The sequence below is a fragment of the Phycodurus eques genome, chromosome 14 (assembly GCF_024500275.1).
Source record: "Phycodurus eques isolate BA_2022a chromosome 14, UOR_Pequ_1.1, whole genome shotgun sequence".
In the NCBI taxonomy this organism is placed as follows: Eukaryota; Metazoa; Chordata; class Actinopteri; order Syngnathiformes; family Syngnathidae; genus Phycodurus; species Phycodurus eques.
The window spans coordinates 18,195,571-18,209,675 of record NC_084538.1 but is presented as its reverse complement, the minus strand read 5'-3'; the positions used below and the strand labels follow the sequence as shown (position 1 = coordinate 18,209,675).

The window sequence follows — 14,105 nt, the reverse complement described above, 5'->3', positions numbered from 1 at the left end:
ACACACCTATATATATATATATTTAAATGACATATCACTTGGAAAAGATAGACCATTTTTTTCTGCCTGTTTGACTGTTAGGCCAAGCGGAAAGTAAGATCTGCACCCGATCTGCCAGAACAGTTTTATTGTGTCACAGTGGACTTTTTAAGCTGCCACTGTGGATTCTTTGTATTCTGATGGATATTTATTGAGAATTACAGTCCCTCAGTCAAACAGAACAGTTTTTAAAGGGGAGTGACAGAAAATGCAAAAAGGAGAGAGAGTGAAAAGGTAACTAAATAATATAGGAAAAGAAGACAACAAAAGGCAAAGCACTAGCTGTAAACAAGATGAGGAAAGTAAAGCATTATATACCTAGTAGAATGACACATTAGATTTGAGTGTTGAATGGGTCAGTAGCGCTACACCCTGCGAGGGAAGGACAAAACTATATAGGACAGGACTTGACAGGACAGTGACGTGGGTCGTGCACCCGGCTGTACAACTGAAGTATGGTGGAAGTGGCTATGTAAATTATAAATGTCTATAGGGCCAGAGTGTGAGTGAGGGGATACCCAAGAAATTTGCATCGTTATAAGTTATTTGTCGCAATGAGTGAGTGGCCCCACACCCAGCGAATAAGTCCCAAGAATGTGTGTCTGCGAACACATGCAAGTGAACTGAAAATGTTTCGCATGCACAATAGCTGTCAGAAGGGTCCTGTAAGTGCTGTGCCTGCACCACTGGGGCTGAGGACCCCACCCCAGCCAATCGGGAGCCGGGGTCGGGCCCCCACGCCAACCATCCAGCCAGCCAGAAGGGCTGGCCCCAGGAGCACCGCCATGAGCCTAGCGAGAACCCACCTCCCCCACTGTTACGATGACTGCCAGGTCCCTGACTTCCAGTCATTGGCCCTACCCCATATATACAGCAAGTGGCCCCTGAGTGGTGTGGTGCATTAAAATCTGGAGTGGCCCGTGAATAAACAAGAAAAACAATCCATAAAAATAAAGCAACGACAACCTCAAAAAACAAGTAATACAGGAGGCAAATGTTTACGTTACATTTACAATATAGTATCTTTATTGTCAGATGGTCCTCTACCCAGGCAGAGGAATCAAAGATCTAGATTCAGCATGTTGAAAATGCATGACCAGCTATCTGTGTAATTATGTAATTAATGTTTTCATTCCGCAGATATTTTTCCTAATGCAATATACTCTGTGATGAGGTTTAACCAGTGATTCATATTATTAGATTGTTTATTTCTCCAGTTGAATAAAACTGTTTTCTTAGCAGCAGCTAACGCAACAAGTATTGATTGTGAATATTTGTTTGGGAGGTTGATTATGCTTAGGTCACCAAGTATGCACAATCTTGGGGAAAGTGGAATCCTGCAGTTCAAAATATACGAGAGTTCCTGCATCACCGAAGTCCAAAAGCATTGAGTTGGTGTGCATTCCCATATATCATGAAAATACGTGTCTGCGGTATTTTTAGTGCATTGCGCGTGTAGCGTATATGAGGGTTAAATAAAAATGTAATTCGTTTGGAAAAAGATTAAGCCGGAAGCGACGCCTGCGTTAATTCCAGTTTAGAGTGATTTTAAGTTTCAGCGTTATAAATCAAGCTAGTTTGTCTCGTAAAGGGGAACCACGTCACTTTTTATACGTATAAAATTTAGGGAAAGTGACGAGAAACCTTTTTATCAGTCTCGTAATTTGAAGGTTGCTACATGAATTAGATAGGAGTTCTTGATAACCAGAGGTCGTTTGTCGAACCCAGACACACACAAATGATACAGGTAGTGAATTTTTATAGGAAACCTTTGCTCAAGGACACACTGAAAACTCACTGGAGTAGCCGGGGATGGCGTCAATAAACCTTTGTCTGTGGGGCTGTCACTCCACAACACCTTCATTATGTTAGACGAATATATTAATTTTTTAAAATATTTTTGAGAAGAGACTGGAAAATTTGAGTTTCTTTGTGTGCCTGCTTGACAATTAGTGAACTAGCTTACAAAATTGACCAGCTTTAAGGTCAGAAAAATTCATTTGTTAAAGACTTGACTAAGTGACCACTTAAACTTTTCCACCAATTAGAGTTTTGAAGAGTAAAGCCCGATCGGGTTTTGTTCCATCGTTGGGTGGTGTGACATGATGCCAAGAGCTTCTTTAGCTATATGTAAATAGTGTGACATCATAAAAGGGCACCAAAATCTATGTGTACGTTACTATACATGTCATAGAAGAAGAAAAAAATTACTCCTGATGAGCTGAGAGGAACAATCTGATATGGTAGTTTTGGTGCGGAATTCTGGGTTCTAGGGTCTAAGCCGAGCTGTCAAATAAGATCAATCTTTCACATCGTAAAATTATGACAATTAGAATAGGGTTGATTGCAATGATGAACATCTACCGGTAATCGTCCAAAACTATTCTCCCATTTATTATGTTGCTTCTGTACTGTAGAAAACCAGGAATTTGTGCATTTGAGTGATAAAAAAGCATCCTGTCCAATCCGTTTTATCCGAAGCATTCAGTGTTGGATATATGCAGCCATAGACATAGAGCCAAACACATACCATGAGTTGAAATAGCCCCTTCCGGCTCGCAAGGAAAGATTTGGCCCGACGCAGCACTGCAGCCGGTGACATTTTAAAGAGCAAAAAATGGATGAGAAAATGAAGCTCTCTCAACCACGACTGTCCTTGACGCTATCCCTAAAAACTGTCTTTAAAACTGACTCTAGGAAGGCAAGCAGCACAGAATACATCAACTACGAAGACAAACCACAGCGGGGTTTCTTCCTAAGTATAGCTGTGACAGACAACCGGGAACTGTAAGGAATAGCAATCGATCGCGCTACACAGATCTCAGCTTCGGCCAACCAGCGCCTTCGTTTTTTATCACGTGACATAGGGAGTCTCCGGGAAGTCTTCTATCTTCTAACCGGTGACAGTATTTTAACCTTTATACCACCTTTCCTTAACCTTTGTTACATCTCAGGGGGTAGAAACAGCACACAGCACATCTCGATACAGACAGCACTGTTTCAAATGAATTTAGGGGGTTTACGTGAATGAATTGGAGTCCAGCCCCATTTTCTTTTGGACATTAGCAGGAGATAAACAGCTTGGATTTGCAAAAAAAAAAAAAAAAAAAAAAAAAAAATAATAATAATAATAATAATAATAATAATAATGTCACGTGATAAAAAACGAAGACGCCGATTGGCCGAAGACGAGATCTGTGTATCGCCGATCGATTGCTTTTCCTACAGTTCCCGGATGTCTGTCACAGCTAATTTGAAATTGAATTTGTCGAACTGAATCTGAAATGACGAAACTGAATGTGAAAATATATCATTTGAATTTTCATTGCGGTTACAAAATTCTTAAATTCACTTTCAAGTTTATTGGACTTCAGTTAAAATTCAGCTCGTAAATTCAATTCCTGGTCGCACATATTTCAGCCCTTAAAGTCCTGCCTCCCATCCAAATTTGGCTTGCATGGCCTTTTGTTCCCTGAATAGGATAAGCGATAGATAATGGATGGATGGCATGGCATTTCCACTCCACAAAGCCTGCCATTACACGGGGTTCTTCAAATCGGTACATGTTGATACAGCCCATCAAAAGGGATGGTCCTCCAGCCAGCTGTGGCCTTTGGAGAAAGTACATGCAGTATTGAACAGTAAGTGCTAAAAAAGTGAAACATTAAGAGCCTCCAGTTGGAGACGTGGAGCACCAGAGCTGGTGACCAGCTGTGAATGAGTGGGGGCCAAGAGGCAATACAACGCAATGGCTTAGAGGTCGAGGCTGAGTGCTCGTTCTGCATCACACCAGCAAACTGAAAAGATTGTGACATTTGAAATGTCACCTTCCTGCTGCTTTTACAATTTTTTTCTTCAGATCAATAATCATGCTTGCTGTTTTTAAACCAGATGTAAGAAAAGGGAAGTGTCTCACACTCTTCTCCTCCACTTCTCACATACATTCAAACCCCCCCCCCCCCCCCCCCCCCCCGCCCAAAACAGTGAAATTTGACCCTTCTGAGTGCTATGTTTTCATCATACTCACAGAAGCATCAATTTGACAATGAGACAAAATTACACACATGGACTGTAAAATGCCTTTGAATTGAACTAACCTCTTGAGTCATCTGCATATCAAAACCACAACATTTATTTGCCAGTTCTGAAGGTAAAATAAAGTGTTTTATCGATCACAACGGTGGGAAGCGTTGGTGGCTGGTGGAGTTTTCGCCAAAGAGTGTTATATACAGTATTATATTTAAACAGTGTAGCGAAGGTTACTTTGGAAATGGAATTGTTACAATTCCAAGTTACCCTGTCGAAAATGTAATAGTAGTGTAACTATTGCAAATTCTGTGTGAGTAATTCAGATTCCAAATCTGATGGCACAGATATACTTCCATACATACATACCGTGACATTTCAAGCATTCGCTTTGCGACATGCAGCTTGCCGAGCCCATCTAAATTGTTGGTTGATTGATTGATTGATTGACTAATAGGGTAATTAAAAGATGGACAAAACAGCAACAGCATCAACATGGACGAACGTGAACGAGGAAGCATTAATGAAAATGAAGCAACAGATTTGGAGAAGCAAGATTTCTAATTTCATTTCCAAGAAGGATTTGTTAATTGATCATTTTGTCAGTTGTCATTTTTAGATAATTGATATACATTTTTTAATAGTCTGTTCACAATGTTAGGTTTTGTGTACACAGTTTTTTTTTTTGTTATCATAATTGGTATTATACTGTACTTTAATTTACAGTTTAATATTATTGTCGTACTAAGTAGTGTATATTTCAGAGTCTGAACTTTTACTTAAAGGGGTTTAATCACTACTACTTTCACCAAGTCTCTTTTTTAACACAAATACAGTATCTATTATTCCAACTAAGTACAGAGTGTGAATGCTTTTGCCACCTTTGCTCACACAGCATGAGAAACATGCTCACTGCATCCATCCATCCATCCATCCATTTTTCAAACCATTTTATCACTGTTCACTGCTCACTGTTCACGTTCATGGGGAGCTGGAGCCTATCCCAGCTGACTTCGGGCGAGAGGCAGACTACACCCTGGACTGTTTGCCAGTCTATCACAGGGCACACATGCTGTAGAAACAGGCGACTCTTCTCACTTCCATTGCGGTATTTTTAGTGCATTGCATATCTTTAACTGTAGTGACTGTAAATGTTTTCCAACTTTTTGCCCTGTACTATTTACTTCTTGTTGCAGTTTTCTTTTTTTACATGCAAACCTCAGAGTACCAACTTAATTCCATTGTGATGCTGTCACCCTTAGTGCCACGACAAAATACTTATTATAATGCCTATTATGTTTATGTTTTAAGTAGTTTGTTGTGTAGAACTGCACTGTATCCTACTGAGAGGTTTTTCTTCAAATTTCCCACTGATGTAGCTCATTATGTTATTATTATGTACAATGCAATTCTACAAGACTGCAATGAATATATTCATTTTACACTTCTGCTATTCTAATTCAGGTTGGAACATCACTGTAGCGCATGGAGTTTGCATGTTCTCTCCATGCTTGTGTGGATTTTCTCTGGGTTATCCGGTTTGCAACCACATTCCAGAAAAAATGGCTTCCTAGTTTAATTGAAGACTGTAAATAGTCCATAGGTGTGAATGTGAGTATAAATGGCTGCTAGCAGTACATAAAATGAATGGCTGAATCTGAATAAATGGAGACTCAAAGGATTTCAGGTTGGTTCAGTTCTCATTTCCAGGTCCTCTTTCACATCAGCTCTAAATATCTGCAATGACTCATTCTTGAAAGGTGCATAACATAAAAAAAAAAAAAAAACATTTTGTTCCCTCTGTCAACTTTGTCAAATAGAAAGTCAGAGCTCATTCAATGTGGGAGTCCATTTTAAAAGCGAACGGTTTGGTTGAGGCAGAATAATGAGAGAACAAGGCTGTTATTTAAGACTGGTGCCAGGTGCCATGACAACTGGGTACCACTGCTGCTGAGGGATATCAGTCGAGACAATATGACATATTTGAATATAAAATAATATAAGGAATTCTGTGACTAAAAGTTTGCTGGTTACAGTCTGTGTTTCCAGACGGTTATGGCCACATTCTAACATTGATTTTTATTTGCATAGTGATGAACAGCATGTGTGATGACACACGTTGCACATTCACATGCTGTGAGAAAGTCTGACATCTGGGATCTAATAACCACCTTGTATTTATCAGAGAATCAACACTATAAAAAAAAAGATTTGGATGGAAATCTGTTATATAAGTCCATCCATCCATTTTCTGAGCCGCTTCTACTCACTAGGGTTGATCCCAGCTATCATCGGGCAGGAGCCGGGGTACACCCTGAACTGATTGCCAGCCAATCGCAGGGCACATACAAACAAACAACCATTCGCACTCACAGTCACACCTACGGGCAATTTAAAGTCTCCAATTAATGCATGTTTTTGGGATGTTGGAGGAAACCGGAGTGCCCGGAGAAAACCCACACAGGCACGGGGAGAACATGCAAACTCCACACAGGTGGGGCCGGGGATTGAACCCCAGTCCTCAGAACTGTGAGGCAGACGCTCTAACCAGTCGTTCACCGTGCCGCCGTTATATAAGTCATTTCATCATTTTTAAAATTGTTTCATGAACACTAGCATTTGTCTCTGGTGTCATTTCTTTACGTTTTATTTTAACCTGCCACTTTTTCTTTCCACTCCTCATGTGCGTCAATAACTTGTCATGAAAGAAAGAGCGCAGTTGATTGCTGCTATTGCTGGGGTCAGAAATGACCTTTGGTTCCTAACATGGAGCCAATTACACCACAGGTATCGCGGGGCAAAAATGATAACATCCCTGAAGCCTTTATCTGCCCTTGACAGAAAGTATTTGAAAAAAACTGTTACCTAACATCGGTTTGAATGTCACTACCAGTATGAGACTCTTGGCTTTTCATGTCTACAGGGAGACTGACTGCTTTATAAACAACACACAAAATATTTGCTGGCATGTATTCATTAATATAATGTGTATTTATTTATTGGACTTCCATTACCAGACTGGCTTTAGGGCAAACCTGTTATTGATTGTATATATATCATTGTATTTGCGAAAATGATATCCATCCAGCTATTTTCTCGACTGCTTGTCCTCATTCTGGTTACGGGTGAGCTGGAACCTTGGGCGAGTGGCGACGTACTCCCTGGACGGGTCCTCAGCCAATCGCAGATAAATACCAAACAGTGTTATGTTATTATTTTAAAAGCTTGAGCTAGTGCTTTCTTTTTGGGACTTTTCTTTTCATAGCTCAAAAAAAGTACTCCGTATTAACTATCTTGGCCAGAAATGCAACTTTAAGTCGCAATAGAAACTTGAATTGTTACCTCAGCCAAGATATTTTTATCAGCGCATTATTGACTTTAGATTATTTATGTATATCTGAAACAAGTGGCCTCCATTTTAATACATACCTCAATTAATTGCCAGTTGAGTCATCCACCTGAACAAATATCCACCTTTCCCCTTTCTGCTGAGGAAGAAAAATAAAAAATAGCAGGAGGTGACACAAAGTATCGGTGAATATCTTTACTACACCCAGTTCATCTAAGTTCAGAGGGTCATGGATCGATAAGCTACACCCTGATCTGGTTAGTGTTACCGCTCTGGATACAACGGTATCGGAGCCGATAACGATATTGGTACTCGATACTTGTAAGTGTCCCAATACTACACAACTTTACCACATGATATGTTGGCGTGATGAGGTGATAGGCAACTGAAAATCATACTCTGCAAAATAGATGACTAATTCTGCTCGGGCGGCGACCACTCTCCCATTACGGAGCTGCACCACAGGCAACCACCCTGTGAACTGTTTCGACCCCCATCACCTGCAACGGGCTGCCCGGCTCCGTTCCAGCCAAGGGCGCACCCGTCACGAAGCGACGTCTGAAGTGTATTGGCACGTTGAAAACTGTGCTTTCATCAACTAAATCATCTTCAAGGATGACAATGCACTATCTCAAAAGAAATTCAACCCGAAACTCTCTAAAACGTCACGTTTAATGGACGTAAGAATTGCGAGGCTCCTATCAAATAAGGGGTCCTATTTCACAATGTAACTCGACTTGTGATGTTTTTGATTGAAATAGCTTTTGATTTCAGCAAATATGACCACCCAATGCTGCAAATTGAGTAAATGACTATTTTCAGTCAAATGTCGTGAAACTTTGTTGTGCATAATAATTGTAATAATAATAAAATAATAATTATTATTGTGAGGTTTGTTCAAAAACGTTTGTTCAAAAACTTTTGAATTACTGGTATATTCTGAAGGTTGATGACTTTAAATTATGCCGCATGCCATTTGCATCAACTATTTAAGAAAATCTGAGAAAAATATCATTTGCATATTAATTTGGAACTTAGTATTTTTACATTACATTTTTTAGTTTGGCATCATGTGGGGAATAATTCTGTTGTGACCCAAATGACAAAATTATATCCCTGTGCCTTCTTTTTCCGTCGTCTTTCACCGTCCGAATGGAAACGACGTAGGAAATCGTGAGCTGCTGGCCATCATCTGGGCCCTGGAGGAATGAAGGCACTGAGCATAAGAATCTTGCCTATCTCCGTTCCGCCAAACGTCTGAACCCCCGGCAAGCTGGTAGGACCTTATTTCGCAGTCGATTCAATTTCAGCCTCTCCTTCCGCCCTGGTTTCTGTAAGGGCAACCCTGATGCACTCTCTCGCCTTTATTCACCCCCTCCAGCTCGGTGGAACCGGACCCCATCCTTCCCTGCTCTTAGTGCCCAATTCTGCCCACTCAGAAGTACTTCAGCAGGCCCATAACTCCAAACTTACCTGTCATCCCGGAATCACCCGTACCACCCAATTTATCCAACAACACTTCTGGTGGCCCAGTCTGGCAAAAGACACCCGAGAATTTGTCCTAGCCTGCTCCGTCTGTGCCCGAGGAAAGACTTCGCATCAACCCCCAGCTGGTCTGCTCCGCCCCTTACCCATCCTGAGCCGCCCTTAGTTCCACATTGCCTTGGACTTCATTACCGGCCTACCCCCCTCTGAAGATAACACCATTATTCTTACCATCATAGATCGTTTCTCCAAGTGTGTCTATTACGTAACCCTTCCCAAGTTACCCTCTGCTTTCGAGACCGCTAACCTTCTAGTCGTTCACGTGTTCAAACTTCACGGCATCCACATTGACATTGTCTTGGACTGAGGTCCTCAGTTCTCCTCCCATGTTCGGAAGGAGTTCTGCAAGGTGGTGGGCACAGCAGCCAGTTTGTCTTCCAGCTACCATCCACAATCCAATGGCCAGACAGAGTGGGCGAATCAAAATCTAGAGTCTGCTCTTCCCTGCATTGCTGCATGCAATCTCGCCTCGTGGAGTACCTTACTCCCGTGGGTTGAATATGCCCACAACTCCCTCACCAGCTCTGCCACAGGTATGTCTCCCTTCATGGCATGCTATGGTTTTCAACCTCCTCTGTTTAACACATTCAGTGCCACTGACGTCTTTCGAAGTCAAATATCCATGTTAACTGGGACGGCTGGCACTGAATGAGTTAAGGAACAGGATCACACGATGGCGGTTCCTTCGGTGAGGGAGCACCTACGATGGGTCCAATATATTTGGAAGGACGTCAGGGCTGCCCTGACTCGTTCAGCCGAAAGAAACAAGCGAGTGGCGGGTCTTCATCGCTCCCCTACGCCTGTATACAAGGTGCGTCAGATGGTTTGGCTATCCTCCCGTGACCTCCCTCTCCAAACCAAATCACATAAGCTCACACCACGCTTCATTGGACCTTTCCCGGTCACCAAAATCATCAATTCCACCTCCGTACAGTTGAAGCTTCTCCGGTCTCTCAGGATTCACCCGACGTTTCATGTATCTCTGCTCAAGCCAGTCTCCACCCGTACGCTGAGCCCTCCGGCCATAACCCCCACCCCCGTGGCATCGACCACCATCCTGCCTTCACGGTGTCACGCATACTGGATGTGCGGCCCCGGGGTAGGGGCTTTCAGTTCCTGGTGGACTGGGAGGGGCATGGTCCAATTTCTGCTCTTGTGTTTAAAAAGATTACTTGGTGACCTGCGTATGTACTTATCCTCGTGTCCTCTCCTCCGCCTCCAGTGTCCCCCCGTGTCTCCCGCTCCGCTGCCCGCTCCGACCACGCTGTCAAGCTCTCCCACCTGCTCACGCTTCCGCTTCCTGCACGCTCCTTGCTCCTACGGACCACCATCGCGCCTTGGAAATACAGACCCTGAGTTATCCCCAAATAAGCCATTCTCAACTACTTCCTCCGCCTCCGTCTGCTTTTGGGTCGAGTCCAATACCGTACGATTACAAATTGTGACAGAACCGGTATTATGTAACTATGTAACTACTGTGTATCATACTGTAAAGTGTGTTGTCTATGTATTTACATTTGCTTTTACTTTGCTGTTTTATTCCGCTGCCTGGTCGACATTGCAAGAGCCTGTTCTCAACTGCCTTAGATGGATACATGCAAGATGACTGAAAGAACACCCTGTACAAGCTCTTGAATTCATTGTTAGTACACCCAAACTGAAGAACTTTGTTTGGATCACGTTTAAATTTACTTGGTTTGTAACAGTAGTTGACTCTCAAAATGGGCGAAAATCTCTTCAGTCTTTTCCCCCCCCTTTTCAGATTCAATGTCATATCAAAAGACAGTTAACACCTTTTTTTTAGTGGTGATTGTGCAGTCGAAAACATTTTATGGTGCGTCTACATATACATGTACAGTATAATAAGCAACTGAGGGATACACTGTAGCGGTCTACGAGCAGGAATTTAGAATTCTTCTCTTTGTGTAGAGCTTTGTTGAGTGTAAAGTCTTTTACATTACATAGGAGTATTTCATAGCCACACTGGTCCAACCTTTAACACAGGTGTGTCCAAACCTTTTCTTCCAAGGGGCGTGTACAGAAAAATCAAAAGACACAAGGGGCACTTTTACATTATTCACCTTCAATTTATTTAACACATCAAAACAGGTACAAGCAGGTATGTGAAGAAATGTCAAGCATTTATGTTTTTTAATCTGCATATCTACATTGAAGGAAAAAAAACCGTTGAGTGATAAAGCAACAAGTCAAGGATTTTTCAGGACTTTGGGGTGGCCAGCGGCCCTGCATCCTAGGAGAGGAACTCTGCCCCTGCACTGAGCAGCAGCAGAATTCCACCTCCACATTCAGAACCAAAACAATACCATTCAGTCCTAAACTGACATGGAACTGAAAGCGATGCAAAGAATGGCGATTCACGCTATTTGCTGCTGTAACTGAATTATCTTTAGTCATCTGAGTTTTACGAAAAGAAATGTTGTTTCGATTTTGGTTGCAAATACAAGGAAGCAAGAGATGAAACAAACTTCCCACCCAGTGTACAAAGTAACAAGCACAATTTAGGCTTACACAACAATGTTAGTATATGCCGCGGGCCGCAAAACCGCAGGTGGCCCCTGGACCACAGCTTGGACACCGGTGCTTTAACATTTCCATATGTCGTTGTTGGTTTTTTTACACTGAAGTCTGAAATGCTATTCATTCTAGGTGTCATCTTTGTCGCTGTCTTTTCTGTGCGCATCCCCAGCAGACTTAAGCTCCATCAGCTCCACCTCATGCTTGGCTGCAGTCTCCAACACTTGCTGTTTGTTGTAGAACACCACAAAGTTATTAATGATGGGGTGTATGGGTAAGGCGATGGCTATGACCCCACACAGGAAGCTCACTGCCGCGTTGCACTTGCCCAGTGTGGTTTTGGGGTAGATGTCTCCGTATCCCACCGTCGTCATGGTGATGATGGCCCACCAGAAGGATTGTGGAATGCTCTTGAACAAAGTCTCAGGGTGACTTTGCTCCATGGTGTAGCCCAGAGCGGAGAACACGAAGATCCCCACGCCCATGTACATGAGGAGCAGCCCCAGCTCCTTGAGGCTCCTTTTCAGCGCGTACGTGAGAGTCTGCAGTCCCGACGAGTGGCGTGCCAACTTAAAAACACGCGCGATGCGCATGATGCGCAGCGCCTGGACCGCCTGCTGAACGTTGCCCAGTTCCATCACGGAGGTGGTGCCGAGGTAGGTTAGACCGAGGACCACGTAGAAAGGCATAATAGCCATGAAGTCCACGATGTTCATGAAGGAGAAGGCAAAGTCTAACTTATTGGGCGAGGCAGCGAGGCGCAGCAGGTACTCCGCCGTGAACCACAGCATGCACGCCGTTTCAATGGCCTCCAAAGTCGGGTGCTCCACCGGCTCCCCCTCGGCGTCTGTTACCTGCAATTCTGGGACGGTTCCCACGCACATCACCACCGCCGAGACCAGGACGGAGAGGAAGGACGCGATGGCGACGAGGCGCGCGGGGAAGGAGGAACCAGGTTTCTCCATGAGCCTCCACAAGAAGCGTTGGCACCTCTGGGTGCCCGTTGCACTCTGGTCCTCTGCCATGTCCTCCAAAATTACCTTTACTTTGCTCGCGATCTCCCGCAGCTCCCCCTCCTTCTCGCTCAAGTCACTTTTGCAGCACTCATCTAACGCACTTTGCTCTATTTTCCAGAACTCCATCTCCTTGATGAAACAAATGGGGCAAATGCCGCGTTTAATGTGGATTTCGTCGAAGTAATACACATCGATGATGCACCTGAACGCATCTGGATCTCGGTCGAAATAAAACTCCTTTCGGCCGGGGTCAAAGTCGTCACAAAGAGACGACATAAGTTCGTCATTCGGCGCGGCTGAGCAGTTCACCAACTCGGCCAGTCTGCTCTCCGGGTAACGATTCAGAACGTCCCCGAAAAGCACCACGCGGACCCCGCCGATGTTCACAGTGATCTCAGGCTCACCGTCACCACACGAACTGCTTCTGTATCTTGGCTTCGGGATCGTCCACATTTTACAACGGGGTTGCTTAATCAAACAAAATGCAGTAAGATCACGCCAAGGCTCGAGCCAAAAAAAAAAAAGTCATGCGCGCACAGTGGAGTGGATGCGCATGACTTCAATGTGCAACACGTTTTTCCTCAGAAAGCTGACAGACTGAATGACATAGCTTGTGTTTTTTCCCCCCTATTTCACTTCCTCACGCAGACGCAGAGAGAGAGAGAGAGAGAGAGAGAGAGAGACGTATCTTTTTATGTACTAAAGGTATAATGACTCAGGAAAGAAGTGATGTCCTCAAGCACTCAGCTTACTGCATTGCATTTCTTGACACTTCAATAATTACTTATGCGTAATAACTTACTGTCTCTAAATCACATATTTTCTGAAACATGGGAAATAAGCTCGGGTATAATGATTCATCCTTGTCATTAGTTAAACAAAATCTACACTTAGAGGGGAAATATTATGGAAAATGTACTTTTAAATGCTTGTATTAAAAAAAAAAAAAGTTGGGTGTCTGGAGTGCTTGCCCACCCATCAAGTGTAAAATTAAAGTGTGTCAATGTTATTTGGTGCCCCTCTTCATTTGCAATTTACATATGCTTATAAAATAAATTGTATAGCGCTGTTTTTAACATTGTCTTCCATGTATACAACAACAACACCCAATTCAGGAAATAATAATCTTTTTAATAATTTAATTATTGTCACTTAAAATGAAAACCTAATAGATACATGTTGTCTACTTTATGCGTGTATGTATTATAATCTTTTTTTTTTTTTTTAATGTTGAGGTTAAATGCTCAGAAACAAGTTATCAATTTAATAGTACATAGTGCTAAATAACTAGGGCCAGGGAGGCTATTTGCACAGGTGGGAGTAAGTGACAATGCGAGGTGCAAGTAACCTACAAGTTTCAAGTTACTGGGGCGAAAATCAAGCAAACCCAACTAAACTTCAAGCATGTTAAGTCAAGTCATTGGGCCTACTTGGTTTCAGATTTATCATAGTGGGATGCGACCGTCAGAATGTGTTACTTCACTCTATTTTCCTTATGGTCAATCCCAGCACCCAAAAGGGACGGTAGTCTGCAAGCTGAAAACAAACTGAAGACAAAATCCGACCCAAAATCCTAAACGACTGTATACACAGAT

At 42.9% G+C, this 14,105-nt stretch overlaps 1 protein-coding gene across 1 annotated transcript; it reads right to left on the bottom strand.

The window, feature by feature from the left end:
• Positions 1 to 11,352: 11,352 nt before the first annotated feature.
• Positions 11,353 to 13,065, bottom strand: kcnf1b (potassium voltage-gated channel, subfamily F, member 1b). Its single transcript, XM_061696669.1, has one exon. It carries the CDS (start codon positions 12,961 to 12,963, stop codon positions 11,623 to 11,625), a length of 1,341 nt encoding a protein of 446 aa, XP_061552653.1. The 5' UTR covers positions 12,964 to 13,065; the 3' UTR covers positions 11,353 to 11,622.
• Between the last annotated feature and the right edge of the window lie 1,040 nt (positions 13,066 to 14,105).